Raw genomic sequence first — 26289 nt, forward strand, 5'->3', positions numbered from 1 at the left:
ACTTATGCGATGAATTTTTAAAGATAATTTCATCACTCTCGCTGAAGCCGCGGTCAAGAAGAGTGATAGGCTTCAGCGTTATGTCCAAATTCACGTCGAATTTGTAGTTTCCTGTTTTTGTCCCTTTTCAGGGAAATCTTCGTCTTTCGTTATGGAAAACAATTTTAGTAGCAGTTAATTAGTTAATGCAGCCTAATTCTACCTGTTCCTGTTTTGTAAGAGGCAGAGTCATAAGTTTTGTGTCCAATGCCGGCTTCTGCCTCAAATGGTCGGTTCAATTCACAGTGTGAGATGCAGTCTTTGTTTGTGTGTTCGTGTCCAGAGTTGAACGCCAGTTTCCAACCTCGTGAAAGTGTTTTCGTAAGATCCAGGTAACTTTTTTTTGTGTCCAATTTAAAGTAAAGACAGAAATTTTTTTTTAATAATTGCTTTCATTAAAATTTGAAAGGATTTGTAATAATTAATAAATTGTAAAATTTTAGGGTTTGACTTTGGCTGTCAACTTATTTGTTCAGTTTTTTTAAATTTAATGTTAACATATGACAGCTAGCTTTATTATTTTCGATATTTATTTGTTTTGTTTGTTTTAAAAAAAGGTTAATCTCTGTGCGGTAACATTTGTAAGTTTTTTTGTATTTTGTGACTATTGTTGTATCATTTTTGCACTGTCTGTTTTGTAACTGTTTGTGGTGATACAGCAATAAATGTTAAATTTTGTTTCTTAACATTTTGTTTATTTTTTTAACTAACCTTTTTTGAGTTTAATTTGAAAAAGATATGTTTTGCATTTCTGATAATTACTGTCCTAGTTACAACTAGCTGTTGTAATGGTTATAATTAGGCACCTCGAAGTGGCGCTCTTTATAAATTACTAGAGGTGTTTCCTGTTTCTTTTTGTTTTATTTGTCCCAAGAGATTCATGACCTTTTGTTTCATATTTTTGTAGTTGTCCCAATCCAAACCCCTTGTCATTTACTTATCCACGACCCCAGCTGTCCTAACAAACCCTGAGTGCCGTTCGCACAAGTAACGATTATTTTGCTTGCCCTATTTTGCCCCCATAGTTTCTGTCCCCAATTTTCAACCACATAATCTTACCCTATGGTAGGCAAAGTAGGCAGTTTCGGATACTGTTCTCGATAACGTTAATTGCAACTAAAAAGAGTGTTGCGCTTAATTTAATAATAACGTCATATTTCCATATAGTCTCATAAGCTTTAATTATATCAAAGAAGACAGCAATAACTTGTCGATTAGTTGCAAATGCCTCATTAACTGCCGATTCTAGTGACACTAAATTGTCAGTTGTGCTTCTATTTTTTGTAAAGCTGCTTTGCTGATTAACTATTAGATTTTTTAATTCTAAAAAGGATTGTAACCGTCTATTTAAAAAATTTTCTAGTAATTCACATAAGGAAGATGTTAACGATATATGGTGGTCTATAAGATTCCGGGTTTGACTACGAACTTGTTTTCGTTAGGTTTCAAAAGAGGAATTATTGTAGCGGTACTCCAGGATTTAGAAAATTGTATAGTCGAAAATAAAAACTTGAATATATTTAGGAGTAGATGCTTAGCAGCTAAAGAAAGATTAATTAAAAAACAATTTGGAATTTCATCTGGTCCAGGGCTAGAGTTTTTAAGTCCTTGCAGTGCTTCGTTTAGTTTTTGCATACTTATTGCAACATTTAGCGGACTTATAGAATCTGTAATTTTGACCTCTTTTTCTATTTTCTTTTTGTTTTTGACAAATAATGGGTCATGTACGGAATCACTTGAATATGTCTGAAATGAATTCGCTAAAGCGTTGGCTATTTTACTGTTGTTTGTAATTAAGTTTTCCTCAATGTCAAGAGAGTTAATTTTATTGCTGTATGAAATGCCTTTAATCATACGGATTTTATCCCAGCTCTCTGATGCAGGAGTATTTTCGGTTATTGAGGAAACATAATTTTGCCATAGTTCACGTTTACTTTTCTTAATTACGTACCTTGCGTAGGCTCTATATTTTTTAACAGCTGTTATGTTTTCAGGTGTATAATGTTTTTTTTTAAAACAATAAATGCATGCTTACTTTGTTAAAGTGCCTCTTCACATTGTTTGTTCCACCACTATACTGAATGTTAACGTTTTGATTTTACTGTTTTGCCTATAATATTTGTGGCTACCTCTGTTAACCTTGAGGTAAATTTGTCTGTAACAAAATTAATGTTATCTCCTATTGTTCCAAAATTAGGTAGGTAGTCTTTAATACGTTGTTGGTAATATATCCAATTTGCATCTTTAGTTTTTCATGTTTCTGAAAAATTTATAATTGTTCTTGTGGAATTATTATTTCTTATTTCTATAGGCCAGTGGTCACTATCGTAAGTATGGGATAATACTTACCAGTTTAGACTAGGAGCTAGTTTAACATATTTAATTTTAAATATTGCTGGCTACTGTCACTTTTAGACACATACCTTCGGTTACATTAACTGCTTTGTTCCGACTTCCGTCCTAACATGTCATTTTAATTAGTTGCTATCGACAAGTCCTCGCAGAAACTTCGTTTCAGGACTAGCAACCTAAAAATTTTTTAACTATATAGTTAGTGGCTTCAAACATCCAGTAATTATTAACCACATTTTTTGTAATAACCTTGGTCAAAATTTTAACTTTCATGTTTGATTGAGGTGGTGATTGATGAAGTGGTTATCCTTTTAGGATAGCACTGATGATAGAATATTAATTTCGAAAACATTCTGTGGTGTAGTCCAATAGAGTGTTTAACCTTTCAGTGCTAACGTGAATTATTTTGACGTAAGTGCTAACGTCCGTCTCTGGGACCGTATATTTATACATGCCCTAGTACTGTAAATTTTACCAATTTTTAAAATTTAATTACTTTAAGGGTCTTATTAAATACTTTTTTATTTAAAATAAATACAGTTTTATTTAAAAATTATGTTTATAAACATTTATTTTGACAAAAATAATTACTTAACAAAAACAAGCTACTATTCTAAAATGTGGGGAAAAAAACCCTAAAATCTTACTACAAACAAAAAATTTGCTTAGTTGCTTTTAAACTAAAGCTTACATTATCCACTTATAATAACCACACTTAAAAAATTCTAATAATACGAGGTAACTTTAAACTTAAAAAAAGTCAATCTTTTTCTGAACATTCCACACATATACCCTTTATGTGTTCTAAGCACATAAATTTATTACACGAGTAACAACTGTACTTTGTTTTTCGACTTTTCTGGCTTCCACAGTAAAAACAACGACCATGAGATTTTGCAATATTTTGCACATTCAACGTAATATCAAACATTTCTCTGAGTCGCATACTTATCATCCTTGGCATATTTGGTGCAATTGCTCTACGTCTGGCATGTGGTTCAAGCAATTGAATACCCATTGTCTCTAAAAATGTTCTTCTAAGTGGTATGCGTTGGGCTCTCCGAGCAGAATTACACTTGTATATTGTATATGAATTTATGCCGGCGATATTCAGTAGTGAATAAAATATCACCATGGGCCAGCGATTAGTCGATCTTGCACAATTGTAGCTTTCACACATCTTGTCAATAGTGTCCACTCCTCCCTTGGTTGCGTTGTAATCAATTATTATGTTAGGCTTACCAGTCTGGGGATCCAACGTATCATCTTCATAATGCATTGTTGACATCAGGAGCACAACTTTTTTCGGTTTTGGAATATACGAAACAATAGTGCATTTATCTTGAAATGCAAACATACTTGTAGAAGTAGGCCTATTTATAGGCGCCGTAAATTCCAAAGGCAGTTCTGGTCTATTTCTTCGAAGAGTTCCAATTATAGTGAGCTGATGATTGGCCAATAATGTATCAGCTAGCTGCTTACTGGTAAAAAAATTATCAAGTGTAACATTTCTATTTGTACCCCAGATAGGTCTGCACAAACGTACTACTAAATCCAAAGTCTTTGTGGTTTGCTGGTAGGGTCCCTGTGGTTGCTGACCAACATAAATTTCAAAATTTGAGGTATAAGCTAATTTAGCATCAGTCAAGGCGTATATTTTTATACCGTACCTATTTGGTTTTTTTGGCATATAAACTTTGAACCCACAGCGTCCTCTAAAAGCTTCTAATTTTTCATCAACTGTACAATAGTGTGACATGGTGTAGTGTTTTGGCAAATTGGTGTTGAAGTCTTCAAAAAAGTTTCGAATAGGAGCTAATTTATCTATTTTTTGTCTCTCTGCACGAGTTTGTTTATTATCAAAGCGAATAAATGCCAATAAAAATTTGAATCGCTCGTATGGCATTGTAAGGCGAAATATTTCTAAGGAAGTACCGTTTTTTCTAAACAAGTCGCGAGCATTGAGATGGTTATTCTTGAACTTTTCTGCTATGTACAACAGGCCTATAAGTGCTTTTATTTCTAGTATATCCGTCTTTCTGTAGGTTCTATTCAAAGGATCAGCATGTAGTTCAATATTTATATTTGTATTTATTACAATAAGTTCCAACATCTGGTCTGTTATAAAAGATCCCCAAATATCACTAAAGATTAATTTCTCCTTAGCATCCCCCTTTACTCCTGGTAAATGTCTCAGTAAATTGTTTGCTCTTGTACGCACTCGCTTATTACCTTATTACATGCTTTCGCCATTTAGTTTTTTTATCCTTACCAAAAAAAATAGGAATTCGCCGGCAAATATTTTCTGCTTCTGCCTCATGAAATATATCATTTTCTGCTTCTGATATATCCTGTTCACTCTCTGTATCGAGATTTTGTATTTCAACTTCGTCTTCTTCAGAACTATCCGAAGAATCGTTGCATTCCAATTCATCATTACTATCAACGTCCTCTAGAAGTCTCTGCAAATATTTTTGCTCCTCCTCGTAGTTCATTTCTATTTCTAAAAAGTAAAAAAATAATATCTTATTCACTAAAAATACAACGCTAAAAGTTACAATCCTTACCTTTAGTACAGCCGCAAAAGCTAACATCCGTCTCTGAGACCGAAATCGTGTGTAACGAACGAACCGTGTATCTACATTCAACAAAATTTTAATACTAACAACAGTTAGGCAAAATATGAAGCTATTGAATGACCTAGCGCGAATATCGGAACGGATCGTTAATTATCGGTATGAATAGGTTAGCTCCGTCTGTGAGACCATGCGTTAGCACTGAAAGGTTAAATATTATACCTTTTATAAAGGAATTTTTAAATAAATTTGTTGTGAGTTTTATTATTAGTTTATCCAGTATCAGCACTCCCAGTTGACTCGCTCTTTCGACTTTTGGTTTCTCTCTAAACTTTGTAGAATCTTTGTTGATTATTAAATGGCATATTTGATCTGTATTCACATATTATCCAAGTTTTCTTTATGTTGAACTCAAGGCCGCTATTTATAGTTTCTCAGAATTGTTCTATGCTATTACTCTCTTCCAGTTTTACCTTATTATATTTAAAACAGATAAAATTATTAAAACAAAAAATAAATAAAATGCTCTTATCTAACAGTAAAGTATTTTTTCATTTGCAGGAAACAAGAAGAATTAAATTTTTGTAACACAACTACACACTCATTCTTCTCTGTCAATTAATCAAGTCGTCCCATAGAGGAAGTTTATTTATTAAACCGCATGACGTATGTTATAAAACAGCAAATAGCGAACGGAGAATACAGAGAAAAGCGAGACAATGGGTGATGTGTAAAAGGGGGTTAATTACCTTTCCTTCCTGAGTTCGCCGTTTCGTTTCCGGAAGTTGGCGACGAGCATTTGAAGTTCTTCCGCATGGTGCTCGTACATCTGACCCAACTGTTGGGTGAAATCGGACACTGAAACAGACACGTTTTCTTTTATTAGTTTGGTCGAATTGAACTTATGTTCGGTTTGTTCTTAGACAGTTTGCGAAGTTTCAAACAAGAACAAAGTTGTACATGTTGTCTTAATAAAAATATACAATAACTGAATACAATTAAAAGTTGTTAAATAACATATAGGTTCCTGGAAACAAAAAGTCGACAAAAATGAAATTAAAACTTTTACAAAAAAGCAAAAAATTGGATTTTAACAAGCAACTTTAAATTTATTATTTCCAGTATATCTTAACTTATGGTTTGTTTTTTAACCAGGAGGAGTAATTCAAATTTACCGCGCCGTAATGCTTGCTTGTATTTGTAAACCGCAGGCAAGTTTACTCCACTAAATTATGACATTTCACTAATGATATTTATAAAAATTCAAAATTTGTATTGACGATCTTTTGTATTTTTTGCATTATCCTTTAAATTTTTAGATTTTTCGTTTGCACTTGTATAAAAACAGTTCTGTTTAGAACTATTTAGCGACGTATTAGTGTTATTAAGATAAAAATATGGATTCAATGCCAAGTACTAAGTGGTTATTATCACTTCTCCACATAAAAAACACCGAGTAGATTTGGGTCATCTTGGGAAGCATTTTCATTTTGTTTTCATTACAATAAAAGAACTTTAGTAAATTAATGGTGTGTTTTAGTTACTCGCATCATTAACATAGCCTGTAGACTTTGCTTTTGGTATTCGTACTTTTATGCTGTATTGATAAGTTGTTTTTGTTACTGGTTGTAGATTATCACAAGAAAACTACAAAATTATGCTAGAATGTAACATAATAGATTGAATTTGTTGATTCATCATCATCATCATCACTGGCTCGACAACCCTTTTTTGGGTCTTGGCTTGTTCCAGGATTCTTCTCCATACTGATCTGTTTCGTGCTTTTTTTCTCCAGTTTTTTATTTTTAAGGTTGTTATATCATTGTCTTTTTGTTCTTAGTATCTCAGCTTTGGTCTTCCTCTTGTTCTTTTTCCTACTGGCATCTGTTTGAATATTTTGTTTGGTATTTCGCCTTCTTCCATTCTTTCTACATGTCCTATCCAACGCAGCCGTCCTATTTTAATGAATGTTATAATATCCGGATCCTGGTATATTTTGTATAGTTCAGAGTTGTACCTTCTTCGCCATATTGCAAGGTGGCTAACAATGTTTCCTCTCCTTTAGTGAATGTTCAGGTTTCTGAGCCGTATGTGAGTACGGATGTTATTAGGGTTTTATATATTTGGCATTTTGTTTTTCTTGTGACGTTATCAGATCTTAGTTGCCTAATTAAGCCATGGTAACATTTATTTGCAATAAATGTTCATCTCTTCACTTCCTCCGTAACGTTATTATCAGACGTGACTAGGGATCCCAAGTATATAAAGTTTTTTACCCCCTCAATGTTGTATTCTCCTATTGTTATATTTTGTGGCTGCCTTATTTCTGCGTTTTTACTTACGTGCATATATTTTGCTTTGGTCTGATTGATTTTAAGACCACTATTGTGTGCAGCTCGTTTTATTTGGTTGTATGCCTCTATAATTTCTCTTCTTGATCTTGCGATTATGTCAACATCATCTGCAAATGCTAGTATTTGCACGCTTTTAATAATGATTGTTCCTCGTGTATTGACTGTTGGGTCCCTCAGTATTTTCTCGAGTACGATGTTGAACAAGATGCATGATAGAGCGTCTCCCTGGCGTAGTCGCTTTTTCACATCTATTGTTTTCGTTAATTTATTTTGTATCCGGATTCTACTTTCTAGTTTTAGAGATTCTTTTACCAGTTCTGTATTGATACAGTTGGTTTTGTTATTCCTGGTTGTAGATCATCACAAGAAAACTACAAAATTATGCTAGAATGTAACATAATAGATTGAATTTGTTGATTATCTCACAAAAATCCAGTATTTTTTAGTAAATTTTATTTATTGATAAGAAACAGGACAAACCCACTGTCAAAATTAAACAAGAATCCAGCATTAAGGAAATTGCAAGTACACACTTATTTATACAAAGTATCATTTTGCATTTTAGTGCTTCAAATAGAACATAAAGATATTGATACATAATTTAAACAAATCTATCTAATTAGATAACTGATTAGTATGCATGAGAAGAAGGACCACACCTATGTTTGAACCATAATTAATTCTGTGATGGGAAACATGAAAAAATGAATTCTAAAGCAGTGAATGGGAAGGAATATGTAAAACAAATTAACTGAAGCAATTCAGGAGATTGGATTATTAAGCTTAAAAATAATGATCAAGTCAAAGTTAACTCTTCTTGTAAGAAGAGAACCTAGATTCAAGAAATTGATCACATTAGAATACGAATATGGTCTACGCAGTTTAAAAGAACAGTATTTCAGAAATCTTTAAACTCTCTCTAACTTTTTGATACATGCTTAAGTAAATGGAAAACAAAACAGAGTTGAATTTTCAACTTGAGAGCAGATAAACGTGTAAGTTTTTAGAGATGCATTCCTACAAAAATCTCTGTTATGTGTTTTAATGAAACCAAGCCATTTCATAGCTTTGTTGCATATAAGATCTATTTGCAAATTAAAAGAAACATTTCTGTGAAAAAACATACTTAAATCTGTTTATTGGTAATAAATAAATACAAAAGTATTTTTTACAAGTCAAAGAAAAAAAAAATATGTCAATATAGTTAATATACACATATGCCAAAATAAATATAAAACATAGATACAGTGTTTTAACTTATACTGTTGACAATTACAACAAATTAAAATCGAAAGTAAAATACTCCTCATATGTAAAAAAGGCATTCACTATAAGGTAACTTTTAATTTTTGCCTTAAACTGATGAAAATCAAGAGCTTTTATTCTAGCTGGCACTAAGTTGTAGAATTTTATGGCTAGATCTCTCAAGTCGGCCAAATTCTGGTATAAGATTATTGTTAAATCTGGTGTAATAATTATGAAAATCTACATGCGCATTGTATTGGCTAAGATTTTGTTTAATGTGCAACAGACACTGCATAATGTATACACAAGGTAAAGTTAAAATTTTTAAAGCTCTAAAGGAGTTTCTACAGTATGCTCTATAACAGAGCCCAGAAATAATACAAACGGTATGTACCGGCTTCCTCTGTTGCGTCTCACCCCTCCATCAGTCAAAGGGACTAGCCAATCGAAATTATTTTCAACGACGCGCTCAGAGTATCCGACCTTGATCATTCTTAGCTTTGAAAATTGCAGAACTAAAATATAGAATATGACCATATTTTTACTACGCAGTTAAAATTGCAGTGTGATTTTTCTTCGATGTGTCCAGAAGCTTACGTCATAATGTAAACAGAAACTCAACGGAATTTTATATATAGCCCAAGGATGTACCAAATTAATTTTTACATTAAATATTCGATGGTTATAAGGAATTTACACATGCCACATCCGTAGAAGACAACTCTTTTCCATGAACAGCCAAAGAATGTGGTGTAATTTTTTTATCAACAATACCATCAATTATTTGTTTTCCAAGTATTTGTTTGATTCCCTAATCAGCAAATCTATAACATCTTGGTCAACAAATAAACAATAAAATTTAATTGGTGTAGTTAGTGTTGTTAGGTGTTTCCTGATAGTGACATCTTGTACTGGGTTAAATGTAAACTTATTTAGTTTATCCATATTAGGAGTATCCCATATGAGATGTGGATTTGGTGTAGTAAGCAAAATGTCAGTTGAACCAGAGTTAAAACCATTATTTGATTCTACACAACTGGACTAATCTTCTAACATAACTATAACATCTAACATTTTAGACCTATATAAATTGAGCTTAGTGCATTTTCTTTTACGTGTCTCACTTACAGTTGCATTGTTATCATCATCAGACTCACCACTAATTTCTTCCAATTCATAATTTTCAACATATAAACTATCATCACTACCAAAAAAATCACTATCTTCTAAAATCCGTTCTAAATTTTCTTGTAGTTTTTTTGGCATTATAAAATCAATATTACAACTTAAAACACTTACACAAGAACTACACGCGTAGTTGTTGAACAAACTTAAACTGAACTGAAAGTTGTTGTCAAACTACATGTCAAAATATAAATATTTATATAACCTTAAAATTCAAGTATCAGTCAAGTAAGTTATAACCTGAGGCAAATAAGTTATGTCCTAGGACCGGATGAAAACGCTATTTAAATGTAGTTGTGTATGTGATACGGTCATAGTCGATTAATATACAGTAAAACCTCCCTTAACCGAAACCTTTTTAACCGAAACCTCGTTTAACCGAAAAGGCTGAGTTTCAATAATTTCGTCAATAAAAAGTAAATTTTTATCGCAAAACGTAAACAATTCCATTAATTTCACTCACCGATTGATGCCTATGTGTGTTGGGAAATCAAAAAAACCAAGAGCTCTAAAAGATATTTCCGAAAAAGCACTTTTTATAAAGGCCAAAAAAGCTCATGGATGTCGACCACTTTATTTTCAGAATGGTTCTAACATGAATTCGTCCCAAGTGTAAAATCCTTTTTAAAATCAAAAAACCTTTCCATCAAAGCATTGTTGCCTATTGACAATGCGATAACTCACCCTCAAAATCTACAAAATGGTGAGAATTGTTAGACTTTTGCCACGGAATGTCACGAGCTTAATTCAGCCGTTAGACCAAGGAGTAATAGAGACATTCAACAGACATTATAGAGAAGCATTCTTAAGATATCTATTATTACAGAAGACAAATGAATCCAAAAGTGTTGATTCTCAAATCTTTAACAATGAAACATGTTGTTTATTATAGTTACATATGTTTACATATTACAAGAAGAGATACGTGAGTGGTTAGCAGCCTATGACTCAAAAAGTGAATTCATCGACCAGAACATCATTGAGATGGTTCTTCATCCAGATAACCTGAGCGTATCAGACGACGAAGATGACGACCCAACAGACAACAGGCAGCACGAGACCACCGACTCGCGCTGCCTTAAATGATTTTCAATGCCGTAGAGGTAAGAATTTTATACAGTAGGCCTAATTAGTTAAGGACACGACTAGGTTCTTAATTTTTGTTGTCTTTGCATAAAGTTTTGTCCTTTTCAGATTGCTTTACTTTTCGTCGAACAATCGAATGAGGCAAACTCATGACGTTCTGCAAATGAAAGATGAAGAGATATAGCTGCAAAACATCGTTGTCAAACAAAAACGCAAAAGAAAACAAAAGATTTCTTTAAAAAAGCATGTTAAACTTGTTCATTTTCCTTAATTTTATTACTTTATTCTGTATTTACTTATTAGAAAACATTACAAAATCACCTCAAAGTATTTTTTAATACTAATACTTTGACCAAGAATACTATAAAAAACAATTTTATTTTTAACCGAAATTCTTGTTATCCGAAACGGCCTCCCCCCCAAATATTTCGGTTAATGGAGGTTTTACTGTAACTACATTGCGTATGCCCAAGTATGATGCACATGGTCTTTGAGAAAATTTCACTGTGGCCGAATTTGGTGCATATGGTCGTTAAAGTATTATTAAAATCATTAAAAATTATCAAATTAGACAAATCCACTTTAGAAACTCTTAATATTGAGTCGTTATTACAACTAGTCAAACAATTTATCCAGGATGCATCACCACCATATGTACTAAATTACACCCAATTACTAGCATTCTTAGAAGATGTTCACGGTTCTTCCATGCCAGTAGAACTAGCCGTAGAATACACATATGCTTACTGAAATATATCCCATGTTGAACGAAAGAACAATTGAATCTAGAAATACAAGAATCAAGAAAAAACTACTTGTATTCAGGATGATACCTCTGAAGAAGATACTGACTCATCACAGGAAAATACTCCTTCCAACGATAAATAAAAAAAAACTTGGCAACAATTAAACAAAATGGCTATTATTCAGTGGAACATTCAATCCGTATACGTTCAAAACACCATCAAAGAATTTTCAATGAGGATATGGCTCGAAAGATGGAAAAAACTTGACGACAATAAATTACAACGCATCAACCCAAATTTGTCACCAAAAGGGATAATGCCACAAAAACGACGAGATCAAGTCATACCGCTTGAGAATAGGACGTACCTGGTTAACCCACCAGTACCTAATGAAGAAAGAACAACAATAACTGTGCTATTTTTATGATATTCCTCTGAGAATCGAACACATTATTGTTAGTTGCCAACTCTATCACCTGGAACGGCTTCAAAGTGATTTACCAAGTGATCTGAAAAGTCCTGTGAACTATAGTAAATGTGATAAAGTGACTAAGTTTCTAAAACTAACTAAATTTTACAATATAATATAAAAATAGACTTAAGTTCTCAATTGTAATTAGTTGTTATAAGCAAACATCTGATTTTATGTACAACTCTTCCCCGCCAATAACCATGGCGGTTTACTAAATAAAAAAAAATATGTCGTATGTCATATATACAACATGATTTAAAAAAATATTTTTAAGATGTAAAAGAATTACATTATTAGCGATGATGTATATATAAAGCCGTAAAAATAAGCGTGTTTATAAATTTAATGTCTTCCTCGAATGAAACATTTACTTTATGAAAACAATTTTTAAGATACAGCATATTTCTTCCTAAAATAGCGACAAAAGCGACTCCAAATTGCTGGCGGTAAGAGCGTTTCTAATGCAACTTAAGACTCCGCTATTTCACCTAAAATCGAGAGAGAATTTAATACTCTTTCGTCGATATCCTGCAAGAGCACGAGTACGAGCTAGGCAAACAGAATCAGGAGATTGTATGTCTCTCATCAATCAATCTACGAAATACGCGAGAAATCCCATTATTCACGCTTTGATAAATGCAAAATAAATACCGTTAGATTTTTTGTCAATTTTACGCCCTCGCTATTTGGGATCGGGAATCGTGCATTGAATCAAAACGGTCGGCGAACATATAATTCCTTTATGTGCTAAATGCCCACACATAGTAATCTTGTTAAAGTTCACAAATGTTTTGAACGAATGCATAAATGGAACATTATACTAATAGTCCAGGAATTTAAATTTATAGGCCTTCTTATTCTAGTTCTATGACCGTTATCGGTCATTGGATACCACATTTGCTATCGTGACATTATTAATAGCAGCTCTAAATAGTGATATAGTCGATTTTCCGTGCAATTGTTTTAGATTTTTTGGCCAGGTTCTTCTTCTACCAAGACCTCGTTTACCTTAAACTTTTCTCAGCATGATCCGATGCAGACATTCACCTTTTTGAAGGTGTCAGTCCTATAATAGGACCTTGTGATTTTATAGTTGAAGAAGTTAATGAATAGAGGAATGGAAACGTTAATAGACAATTAATAAAAATATATATTGTTCCGTTCTCCTTTAGATGCCGCCTATGGTGATTGTGATAGGTCGTGTTGGCGTTTGTGAAGATAAAGGGCATGTATGGCCCAAGACCTTTCATTTTCCGTAATCATCATTATCTTTGCCTTTATCCCTAATGGTTCGCTTTACCGACATGTCCTGAATAAGTCCCTCTAAGTCAATTTTGGTTTCTTCTCCTACTTGTCCCAGAAACCTACAGATCAGTATTTCGTCGTATTGGATGATTAATTTCTCTACTTGAACATGACAAAACCATCTTAATTTATTCTTGTAACGATGTGCATCACCAGCCATCGCCATTTCCCCGCCATAGATTCGTACCGCTGAGTTCCACTTTCATCGATGCGCGCTAGAGGAGATGGAAGTCCGACAACAGTATAAAACAGCGTACGGCACAAAAGAGGATCAGCTCCTTTTACGTCCACAGCAGGAGTTCCACAAGGTTTAGTGTTGGCACCTATACTATACAACATATACAACAGCGACTTCCCTAACCCCCGAAACACTCGCACCCTCACTTTACTCTACGCAGACGAAACTACTTTTGTAACAACATCTCGAGACAGATGCACTACTTAGGTTTGCTCAAAATCACCTTGACCTGGTCGACAGGTGGTGCGGAAGATGAAGAGTAACACATAACACACTACTCTGTCATACCAGATTTTATTGCGTGATCCGTGGATGTTTTAAGGTTAAATTTAGCTTGAAAAAAGTTATTACTAAGGTACGTTTTAATCATTGATCATAGTGACGCTCTCGCCCACCTTTTCAACTACCAGAGATAGGAGACTTCGAGAGGTCAATGGGTTTCAAGCTGGATGAGAGAAATCTGGTAAACATATTGATAAGATGAGAGAAAGAATGTAGATAAGTACACTGTCTGATCGCTGCGTGATTATGAAGAAAGAAAAGGGGGACAGAGGAGAAAATTAAATCAGGATTTTGAAATTTTGTTTTTGTTCTCTCAAGACTCAAGAGCCAGTAAGTACCAAAATTAGTTTATAGCCTCATGAAAATATTTTTATTTTTTTATTTTCTTCTGGTAATAGGCAGTTCTTTAACTTTATTTTCTGATTTATGATGATAGGTATGGTCAGTTGTTTATATGGTTTTCCGTAATATATGAATTTTAGTTTTTTATTGAGTGGTAAGATCCATACTCTGGACTGGTGGTTAAGGTTTTAGCCGGAAAACGGTTAATCCGGCACTACTACGGTTTTATGTCTTACCGTCATACTCGATCAGGGGAAGGGTGTCTTGCTCTGTGACATTAGATGTCTACAAAAGATTTCCCCTACCACTGCTTGCCACAATTTAATGGATACCTTCTTAGGCTTCTACTGGAGTCTGGTAATACGGCAATAAAAAGAAAAAAGGTATATTTAAAGGCTATAATTATGGTATATTTTTTTCTTTTAAATTTTTTCAAAAACATTTTTTGAAATATTTTGGCCAATAAGGAGCGAATACTTATGGGGCGTTTTCTTGGTTTTTGAATAAGGGTACTTTAAGCAAACTTACAGGTAATGGGGCAATAGATCAGCTTCAAAGTACTGTTATATATAATGGTTACAAGAACTACTGATATTCTACAGAGTTGTTTGAGGACTTGTAGGGTAACGAGGAAACACTTTAAACATTTAAACAAAAATGGTCTTGTACCTCGTTTATTGTGAATTTATTAATGTTTATACTAAATTACCAATAAGAAACACTCCAACGGTAAAAATGTGGAAAGAATTTATCAAAACTGCTTTTATAGTACCTATATTAAAGTATAAGTGGATATTGGGATCTTTACACGCGCGAGTTTTTGAGCACGACAACGCAGCCGGAGTGCTCGAAATAGAGCAAGCGTTTTGAAGACCAGTTATCTACGAATAATTTACGCTATTTGTTTATTGGTACACTTTGAAATCATGTATTATTACTACAAAAAATTGAAATAAGAACTAATAATCTAAACTGGTTGAATTTGTGATGTACGTCTTCTTCGCGTGCCATATCAGAAGTATCCGACGTTGGCGATCACCTTTGCGAAGGCTTCTCGATCTTCTGCAATATGGAATAATTGTCCTGCATTTGTTGTCTGTGTCCATTCACGAATGTTTTTTAACCAAGAAACTTGTTTTCTTGCTACACCTCTACGGCCCTCTATTTTACCTTTAAGGATCAGTTGTAATATTTTATATCGACTTCCCCTTACTCTATGTCCCATATAAGACATTTTTCGATGTTTAACGGTCTTTAGTAGTTCTCTATCTTTGTTGACGCTCCTTAGTACTTCTTCATTAGTTTTCCTTGCTGTCCAAGGTATCTTCAGCATTCGTCTATGAACCCACATTTCCAATGCTTCAATTTTGTTTATGATCGATACTTTTAGCGTCCACACTTCTGCACTATACAAAAGTACGGACCAAACATAACATTTAACCATTCTTTGTCTTAGTTCTAAACTGAGATGATTGTTGCAAAGATATGACTTTTTTTCATAAAAGTAGTATTAGTCATAGCTATTCTACGTTTTATTTCTATGTCTAGATCTAGTTAGTTTGTTATCACAGTTCCCAAATATGTCATTTTGTGGACTTTCTCAACTTGGACTCCGTTTAATTGAAGCTTTGCATCGGGATGTGGGTCACGACTAAACACTAAAAATTTGGTTTTGTTTGAGTTAATTTTTGTGTCCATTTCCTCTCCTACCTCTTGAATACGATCAAGCAGAATTTGAAGACCTTCAATATTATCTGAAAGAATTACTGTATCGTCTGCATATCTAGTTACATTAAGTATTTCCCCGTTGATTTTTATTCCATATGGTTGTGTCTCAAGTGCCTTTTTAAATAACTAGTCCGAGTAAACATTGAACAATGTTGGCGACAAAATGCAACCTTGTATGACTCCTCTTTGTATGGAGACTTCATCGGCGTAGATATCTCCAATTTATACGATAGCAGTTTAATTCCAGTATAAACTTTTAATGACACCAATATCCTTGTCATCTATTCCCATATTTTTCAGTATTTGCATTAATATTACATGCTGTACTTTATCAAATGCCTTTTCGAAGTCCACGAAACATGCAAATACATTTTTTTTTGGTCATGGCATTTTTGTAATAGGATGTTAATGTTCCCATAGGATTTCTTAAACCAAATTGGGTATCTTCGAGATCTTCTTCGTATTTGCGTCTTATTCTGTTGTGAAGTATTCTTAGGAAAATTTTAAGAGTGTGGCTCATTAGGCTAATTATTCGATATTCTGAGGATTTTCTTGCATTGTATTTTTAGGTATTGCGACAAAAATGGATTTGAGCCAATCTGTGGGAATCACTTCGGTGTTATATATTGAATTAAAAAGTCTTACTACTACTTTTATGTTATCATCCCCTATTAGTTTGAGCAACTCAGTTGGTGTATCATCTGGACCACAAACTTTTCTAATTTTAGCATTATTTATAGCGTGTTCTACCTCGCATTTCATAATTTCTGGGCCGTTAGTACAGTTTTGGTAGAATGTGTCAATATTATTCCTGTCATCTTTAAACAACTCTGATATATACAGCTGCCATTCTTTTCTTATTTCGTGCTCATTTACAATAATTTGGTTACTATTGTCAACGAGTACAGAGGGAACTCGTTTTTTAAATATGTTACTCATTTCTTTTAGTTTTTTGTGCATATTAAATAAGTCGTGTTTAGGTATACATCATCCATTTCGTCGCACCTTTCTCTCATCCATTTTTCTTTGGCTAATTTGATCTCCTTTTTTATTCTTCTCTACAGGTGTCTATATTCTGTTTCATTAGATTTTATCAGTCGACGTTGTTTCATTAATTTCAAGATGTCGTCTCTACATCAGTATACCTTTCGTTATTGTGGAAATGAGAAAAACAAAAATTTATTTGCAATCTGTAAAATCAGACTAATTGTTATTACTGGTTATATATTGCTTAAAAGAAGAATGAGAAGAATGTTTCCCAACGTTATTGGGAGTACCATTAATGGAAGTACAACCCCATTGGCTTCCAAGAATGATGGTAGTATTAATTTGAACAACATTTCATCAGATTTAAAAAACGGAAGGTATAAATATTTCAAACAATACCAACAGTACTTTTCACGTTCATTTCAAAGATAAAGGTTTCCAAATATTTGGATAAAGCTTTTGAAATATTTGTTAGTAATATTTTATTATTGATATTTTATTCTGTCAGGTCCATCGAGCAAAAAAGATAAAAGAGGGAATCTAATCTTTATGACAAGAAGACCAAAATTCATAAAAGTGGCCTCTTAATATGGCGGACATATCCGGAAATGCAAAGGCGCCAAATTATAATTTTACATTTCACAATAATCATATAATGGTGTAGAGGTTCTAATTTATCTAATGGAATTAATACACAGTTTGAAAATTTTAATATAATGATTGTTTTAATTAGGAAAATATTTCATGTTTTTTTATAAGGTCATAAAACAGTAAAAATGTGACTAAAATGTGACAAAATTGTTAAAAAAACTTTTCCGCCCACCGTCCATTTATGATTAATTTTAACACCCTGAAAATCATTGATTAATGACCCCTATTAATGAATGATTTTCTATTAATGAACGATTTTATTATAGGCAATACCACATACATTGCTTGTATAAATTAATTTAACCACATTTAACGCTCTGTGATTGGCAGTTACCTGTGGTGTAGGCAACCAAACATACCTATTTATATTCCCACTAAAAAATTATTTAAAATGAAGTAGCCGCTGTAAGTACTGTCTGTCATTGTATGTCATTATTTATCGTTAAGTAAATAAAAATTTAAACTAAGATATTTTTATTTCTGAAAAGTACGGTCGACGGAAAAGTTTTGTAACGAACTCGTGAAATAAAATGGCGATTAACAATCTCGAACATCTCGTTATTATATCTCAATTGTTATTCGCCCTTATTAATACACTTGTTGGTTAAATAACTAATAATATAAGCTTTCATGTGACAGTTAGGACAAACAATAACATAACCCAACTAAATTTAATTTCTTAAACAAGGAAAGATGCTCTCTTTCCTTGTTTAATGTGGCCTCTCAAGATGGCACTTCCCGTCTAACAATATTTTTGCCCCTACTACCTTTACATTTCCTCTTCTGTCTTTTTGCTCGATGGTCAGGTCAGATAAAAATATTTAAAACTGTTGATGTCGTCATGGTAACTTTAAAACACGTGCGCTTAAGTTGAATTTAAACATGCTACGGCGTACTTTAAATAAGCAAAATGAGGTGCAAATATTAAAAAAAATATATTTAAATGCAGTCCTGAAAGCTAAGTGAAAGCGAGTGAAAATATTTTTTATATAGCAAGCGTCACTATAAGAAAATTATCGTTCGAAACAACTTTAAAAGCCTTAGCAGACTGTCTAAGGTGCTACATTTTTACCATAATACACCACAATATTAGTCATCATTCGTCTGCCTTCACGTTAAAGTCATACTCAAAAAAGCTATTTTTTATAACATCTCGCCAACCTATAGAAGCAAACACTGTTTCCGTTATAAATGAAAATTGATTATTTCGAGAAGGGTGGAAATCTAAAATGGAATATCAACACCATTAAGAAGGCTAAAACGCTTTGCTGAGGAACGTGACAATACCCAGTTTTATGTAAATACACAGTTATTAATCATTATGTAATTCAACCTTTACGAAATGTACAAAATTTGTATCAATATTTGACGACAGCGCTAGCGCTGGTGTGAGAAATTAAGTTGCTTTTAAACCTTCAAATTAAAGCAAACGTCGTGTTTGCGGCCCGGAAAACCAAAATTGAAACGCAAACTTTTGTTTTATAGGAATTAGTAGAACATTAGAAGATTAAGAATTGTTTTTATTGTAAAGTACAATTTCACTAAGTTTAATTTCATTTAAGATTCAATATTTTGGCTCACAAATAATTACAGTAAAACTTTTTTACATATATATTATACATATTTGTCATTTTGTAATACGTTAAAGTAGTTTTTTAAAAAATATTTGTTTCTTGCATTACCCAGTATAAAGTTGTCTTTGTTAACATATTTGTAATCTAGTCGATAATATTCATAGAATTGTTTATTGATTTTGAAATGCAGTTAAGAACAATTTGTGTTTGAACGTAAGATTAACGGAAAATGTTGTTTGAAAGAAATCGGGAATTTGGAGTTCCTAGAAAATGTTAAAGTACTTACAACTGGGAAATTTGAAGACGTTGAAATGAAGAAAGAAGCATATTTGTTTTGACCAATGAAAAGAAAGGAAAGTTACTGATGGAAGGGGGTGTTAAGCCAAAAGAGTATTTGAAATGAAAGAAAACGACAGTAAGTGTAAAGACAGTGTAGGGAGTTGATTACCGATAGCTGAAAGGTGCAGTTTGTCTTTAACAAAAAAAAAGTAAAAAAGTGTCGGTCTTCGTTAACCATAAGCTTTGTAGGCATACCTAAAAGTAACAATTACAAAGTAACATTTTTTGAAAAGTTTAATTTAAATTCAGTGATAAGTGATAGCAGTAAGTACCCACATAATAGTATCCGACATCGCAATTAAAAATTGTTCCAAGGTATTCAGATATACCTCTATATTTTCTTCGTTGCGAGGACTTCTGTTTCGTCTACGCATAAATACTTCAGTGTATTTTGACAGGAAATTTTACATGAACAATTTCGTAATATTTTTAAATTATTTGTTGCAACCATAATTTATTATTGTATCTATACTGGGTAACTTTCTTTTTAAAATAGCTTGAGGTATTCTTTTATATGCCTTTTTATATTTAATTATTTACATAGATTGTTTGTTTTTTGCAATTTATGCTCTCATTAAAATTTGTGTTTATTTCTTTGGTTGAAACATTTTTTTTAATACACGGTTATATTTTATTTTTGAATTTTATTTATCCATGAGACTCCTCTGCGTTTTTTACTGGTACTAAGCCTAGTAATTTACCTTTGTAACTGACAAAAATGGCCTTTTGCTTATTAAGAGTGTTTAGAATTAGAATTTATTAGTTTATTATTCGGCTTAAATGTGCTGGCTCAGAGATGCATGGACATGAATCAGGATATGTACTTATGTTTTATAGACCTAGAAAAGGCATTTGACAAGATTCAACATAAAATGCTTATAGATATATTAAAAAGCAAAAATATTGACAGTCGTGATATGAAAATTATATCTAATTTATATTGGAATCAAACTGCCAAAGTAAGAGTTGACAACCAGTACACCCAAAATATCCAAATACAGAGAGGAGTCCGCCAGGGTTGCGTGCTGTCCCCAATACTTTTCAATGTCTACAGTGAAGCGGTATTTCAAAAAGCGCTCTCAGACTCAATAGAAGGTATATCTATCAATGGAGAAGTTTTGAATAACTTACGTTTTGCAGACGATACAGTAATAATGACGGATAACAACAATGATTTACAGAACGTAATGCAACGCCTTAATGAACGCTGTCATGAGTACGGACTGAAGATAAATTTAAAGAAAACTAAATATCCAACTGACTATTGAAGATACTACAATTGAGAGTGTTAATAACTATAAATACTTAGGAACATGGATAACATCAGATGTAGACCAAACCAAAGAAATTAGGACACGCTTTCTGCTTTAGTCATGTATTAAACTTAAAATGTTTCTTTGTTGTCGGGATATAAGGTTAGAACTACGCCTGAGAATGCTTCGATGTTACGTGTTCTCTACTCTTCTTTATGGCTTGGAAGCGTGGACACTAAAACAAGTCCATCTGAATAAGTTGGACGCCTTTGAATTTTGGTGTTAGAGAAGAATCCTACGAATATCATAGATTCAAAGAATGTCAAACGTGGAAGTAACTAGAAGGATATGAAATGAGGCGGAAATAATATTAACTATCAAAAGACGAAAACTTGAGTACTTAGGACATGTGATGAGAGGGCAAAAATACGCAATATTACAACTTATTATGTAAGGCAAAATCCGAGGAAAGCGAAATGTGGGAAGACGAAGAATATTCTGGCTTAAGAACTTAATGGTTTTAATACAGTAGTGCAGAACTTTTTAGAGCGGCAGTCAACAGAGTTCGAATAGACATGATGATTTTCAACCTTTGATAGACGATGGAACTTAAAGAAGAAGTTTATTATTCGAATGATTTTTGGTCTAATATTCTTTATAAGTTCCCAAATTTTGATATTTTTTAGAAAATATAATAATTTTTAATTGTTTACATATAAAGAATTAATGCTCAATGAAGTAGCAATACCATTATAGTGGCAATATCCCTAACTTAGACCGCGAAGTATATTATGTATCTAAAATAATTATTTTATCTTACAACATAAATTTCAGTCAAAGCAACACAACTAATTTCCTGCAGCTTCCTTGATTAAAAATTTTTCGACACATATTGGATAGAAAAGTTCAAACTTGACATGATAAATTAGATATCGTTCGATTTTTCTGTCGAAACTTATTTCTCTTTTGATTGTTCATATACAAGTTCATGTTGAGAATAAACTGGACTTTGGCTTAAAGTTTTATAGATTTAATGGCATATAGACAAACTCTAGGTAGTGATTAGTCGAATAAGACTGAAAATTCAAACAAAAATATTTAAATTTGGTATTTACGAGTTTTTGTAATTGGTTTAAACTTATAATAGTATGTCCTTATAACTTTAACATGTCATCTTAAAAAATCTGACTTAAACATCACTTAAAAACACTTTAAGATCTTTTTTAATTGCTGAATTAATTAAATACATCACATGGGTTCTACATAATAATATTTTTATTCATCATTATCATCTTTAAGTCTACAATCCTGTGTGGATCTTGGCCTGTTCAAGAATTAGTCTCAAATCGTCCCTATCTTTCGCCCTGACTTTCCAATTTCTGACCCCTAGATTCCTCAAGTTATCTTCGACTTGAATTTTAAATCTAGATCTTGGCCTGCCTCTTTTACTGGTTTCTACTGGCTCTTGATATAATATCTGTCTTTGGGGGTCTCCAGTGTCCATTCTTTCAAGGTGTCCTAGCCACCTTAGTTTATTAATTTTAATAGACCGGACTATGTTGCATTTTTCATAGCATTGATACAACTCAAAATTGTAGTGCCTGCTCCATATTCCGCTTTCTTGTAGTCCTCCGCATATGTGCCTAAGTATTTTTCTTTCAAAGCGGCCTAACAGTTCTTCGTCGCTTTTTACCATAGTCCATGTCCCTAACGCGTATGTCAAGACAGGTTTAATAAGAGTTTCGTATATTAGTATCTTGGATTTTCTGCTAATTATGTGTGATGTTAAAAGCTGCTTTAGTCCAAAGTAAGCTCTGTTCGCCAGGTATATTCTTTTCTTAATTTTTACGCTTACTAGGTTGCTATTATTTAGTTGTGTTCCAAGATATATAAACTCCGAGACCCCTTTGAATGTGTGTGCTTCTGTCACCAGATCTTGTGGTGCCGCTATTTGTGTGCGGTTCGTGACCTTCATGTATTTTGTTTTGGATACGTTGGCCTACAGTCCCATTGTCTTCGTCGTTTTTTTAATGTTTCAAAAGTCTGTATCAGGTCTCTTTTATCCGTGTTGCTATGTCAATGTCATCTGCGTAGGCGAATATCTGTACACTTCTATTGACATACATATTTTAATACCTAACGTTTATACTTAGACCATCAGATAATAAGGAGACTAAAAGGAGGAATCCGCCAAGGAGACTCGCTCAGCCCATTGTTATTCAATATGGTGATGAATCAAATAATTCACGAAGTAAGAAAACGACACGGATACCACATGGGAGCGCATAAAATCACGATACTATGCTATGCTAATGATGCAGTACTAATTGCTGATAATGAAGATAACCTACAAAGGCAGCTCCACATCTTCATTATCCCAGCAAACAAACTTAATATGAGAATATCCGTAGAAAAAACTAAATATATAGTGATCAGTAAAGAGCCGCGTAGATGCAAACTAGAAATAGACGGCAAAATTGTAGAACAAGTAATGAAATAAGGTAATTAAACCTAGGAGTAGAGATTAGTAGTGACAGGGATATAAGAACAGAGACTACAAGGCAAGCATCAAAAGCGGCAAGAGTAAGTGGTTGCCTATGAGAAACCATATGAAGAAACAAATATCTGACCACATAAAGCAAAATGAAAGTATACAAGACAACAGTAAGACCAATCCTAACATATGCAGCGGAGACAAGGACCGATACAAGAAAGACGAAACAACAAATCAACAATATCGAAATGAAAGTATTAAGATCAATAGCGGGCATATCCTTAAAAAACAGACAAACCAACAGAAGTATACGCAAACAATGCAAAATTCAAAAAAAACTGGAACGAACATGTAAACTGAATGGGACCAGATAGATTAGCGAACATAGGTAAAAACAACAAGCCGTATAGCAGAAGACCCGTTGGAAGGCCGCCAAAAAGGTGGAAAGATAATGTACAGTCAACAACGACTGAAACAGAATAAGAGGCAGACAAACAGGAGTAATCCTAGTCGCACAAAGAAGAAGAAGAAGAAGAAGACGTTTAAACTCTGTTTTGGCATATATCTTTTTTTAAAAATATAATCAATCAGATTTATGACAAAGTTACTTTCCTTATATGCTAGTTAGTAACTTTAATTAAGAGAGGCGTGTTTTAGGAAGTTTATAAAAGTGATTTTAGTGGCTACTAGGTTATTTTTTTGGCGGAGGATTTCCTATTTCGTTGCGGAAGTCCAAATAAACCTACTATGGACCCACATTTATTTTAGCTGAATAGCTCTTGGTATTTTTGTGTTAAAATCTGATATTTTATTATTTAAAATATTGAATTATTCGAATTTTTTATTTGTATTTAGAAAACTAAGTAAGAAAATAAATTGCAGTTATTTGGTTAGGATTAAGTTGAATATAAGAAATTATTTGTAATGGTGAAAGTGCGGGTTGATAAAATGAATGATTCCAAAAACGATTTCAGAGTATTATACTCTGAAATCTTATACAACTATAATAGTTGGACACTGAGTGTAAATAGAAAATGGGATTTTCCAAAAATTAAATTTTATTTGTAGGCCTTTGTAAATCTAGAATAGTTAGGAAAGATTAAAACTAACTTACATAAATTTTTAGAAGGAAGAATATGGAAAGTTGTTTTCGATGATTGATGTAGGGTAATTCCAAATTGTTCTTGTTATTGTTGGGTGTTCCAAAATATGTTGAGTGTATAGAGGTTATGTCGAAAAAAGAGTGGGAGAGATACATCTTGGAATAAAACTTTTTAATTGGCAAAGGGTGAGACTTTAGGAAATGGTGGGAACTACGGCAGGTTTGTTGATAAAAGAAAGAAAAAATACGAGGAGTCGATTACAAGATGTTAAAGAGAAAGGTTGTTTTTATATCTTGATAAAATTATTAACTAAAATTAAATACTGATTTTCTGCGGGTTTTTTAATAAATAGTGTAGTGGTGTAAGAAGCCGTGGAATGGGTGATTTTTGCAGCCAAGCAGTACAAAAGCGGAGAGTTTCCAAACAATTATTGTAAGTTTTTATTCAATACTAGTTATCTGAGATGAGGATAGGGGGATTTTTTTAAGGGTCTACCATATTTTGGAGCGATTGGAAGCAGAACCAGATTGGCAGAGTTCTTTTTCTATTTCTGTCCGATAACAATACTTTCTTTGGGCAAAGTTCTAACCAGGAAGAAAAGTCACTCAACTGGGAGAAACTAGATGTCAGAAGAAGAAAATGATCTAATTTGCAATTTCAACTTTGATCTTACATTTCTCAAGAAGGACAATAATAGGGAGATAAGTTTGTTTTTTCCTAATAGTTATCGACGTGATTAGAGAGACAGTTTTCTTTTGTTCTTACAATGTGTCAAACATGCCAGGGATACTTTTAATATACTTTTTTTAATAAAAAATTATTTTTCTTCCTTTGTTAGTCAATATTAGTAAGACATATTTCTGAAACCACGTAATAAAGTAATTAATAACTTATACCTTGACATTTTTTATTACTAAGTATTAAATATCTACCATAATTGGGTTATCGCGTGACATAAAATATTTAAAATTAATAAATATTAACTTTTACGATAAAATTTTTGAAGTATAAGAAGTTTGGATGTATGTTTCATAGCAATACTATTGAATGAATTGAAAAAAAGAGTATTTTAAAAGTGTGTAAACCATTTTATCCCTAGCTGAGCACTTTCAGTAAAATTTAAAAAGTACCACTGTAAGCCACTTGTGTTCCGAAATCGCTCAGCTAGGAATTAAATGCTTTACACTTTTAAAACACTTTTTTTTAATAATCAATTTATTTGTTATAATTGTGTACAAAACGTATCAATCTTTTGCAACAATATAAGTGTTCGTCCACTTTTCTATCTTTGCTTTTCTCGATATTCTCGACTTTTTCACAAATTTTAAATAAATAAATTTTAATATCTCATAAATAACAGAAATACATACTTACAAAATTAAAGACAAAAAAAAACAACAATGAATGATCAAAGAAATTCTTCACTTGATGGAGCAGAGAAGACATCAGAAAAAACATAGGAGGAATGTAAAAAAGCATAGATGAATAAAATAAAAGATAAAGGTCGTGAAAGAAAAGTGGAGAGAGGATAAATGTATTAAAATCGAAGGGTTAGAATACAAACAAAACACATTCGATGTGTTTAAAAAACGCAGAGAAATAGCTTCCCTCCATAATAAGAAAACTCCTCATACAACAAATTGTAGACTTGATAGGGAGACTAATGATAAATGAAGGAGAAATTTGAGCAACTTGGTATACGTACACAAATGAAGTATTTAATGACCACAGATCATAAAAACAACAGACATTAGGTAAAAAAAAGGATCAGAAATATTAAAGGTAGAAGGACTGCATGCTATTAAGTTGGCAAAGAACACGAAAGCTGTTGGCCCTGCTAACATCTCACTAGATATTTTAAAAATAACAGAATATTTTATAAATAACACATATTTCAAAAAATATACCTCTTCAATATATAAATAACTTTTAAATAAT

The 26289-nt window shown here is 32.6% G+C and overlaps 1 protein-coding gene across 7 annotated transcripts in view; it reads right to left on the bottom strand.

Moving 5' to 3' along the window:
- Stacl (SH3 and cysteine-rich domain-containing protein) overlaps positions 1–26289 on the bottom strand; it is a 707685-nt gene that overhangs the window by 345030 nt on the left and 336366 nt on the right. For all 7 annotated transcript variants that reach the window (XM_072525277.1, XM_072525271.1, XM_072525272.1 and 4 more), the window contains one exon: positions 5717–5825. In XM_072525277.1, the coding sequence (XP_072381378.1) occupies positions 5717–5825 (109 nt within the window). The remainder of the gene's footprint in view (positions 1–5716; positions 5826–26289) is intronic.

This window comes from Diabrotica undecimpunctata, chromosome 3, assembly GCF_040954645.1.
Source record: "Diabrotica undecimpunctata isolate CICGRU chromosome 3, icDiaUnde3, whole genome shotgun sequence".
Classification (NCBI taxonomy): Eukaryota; Metazoa; Arthropoda; class Insecta; order Coleoptera; family Chrysomelidae; genus Diabrotica; species Diabrotica undecimpunctata.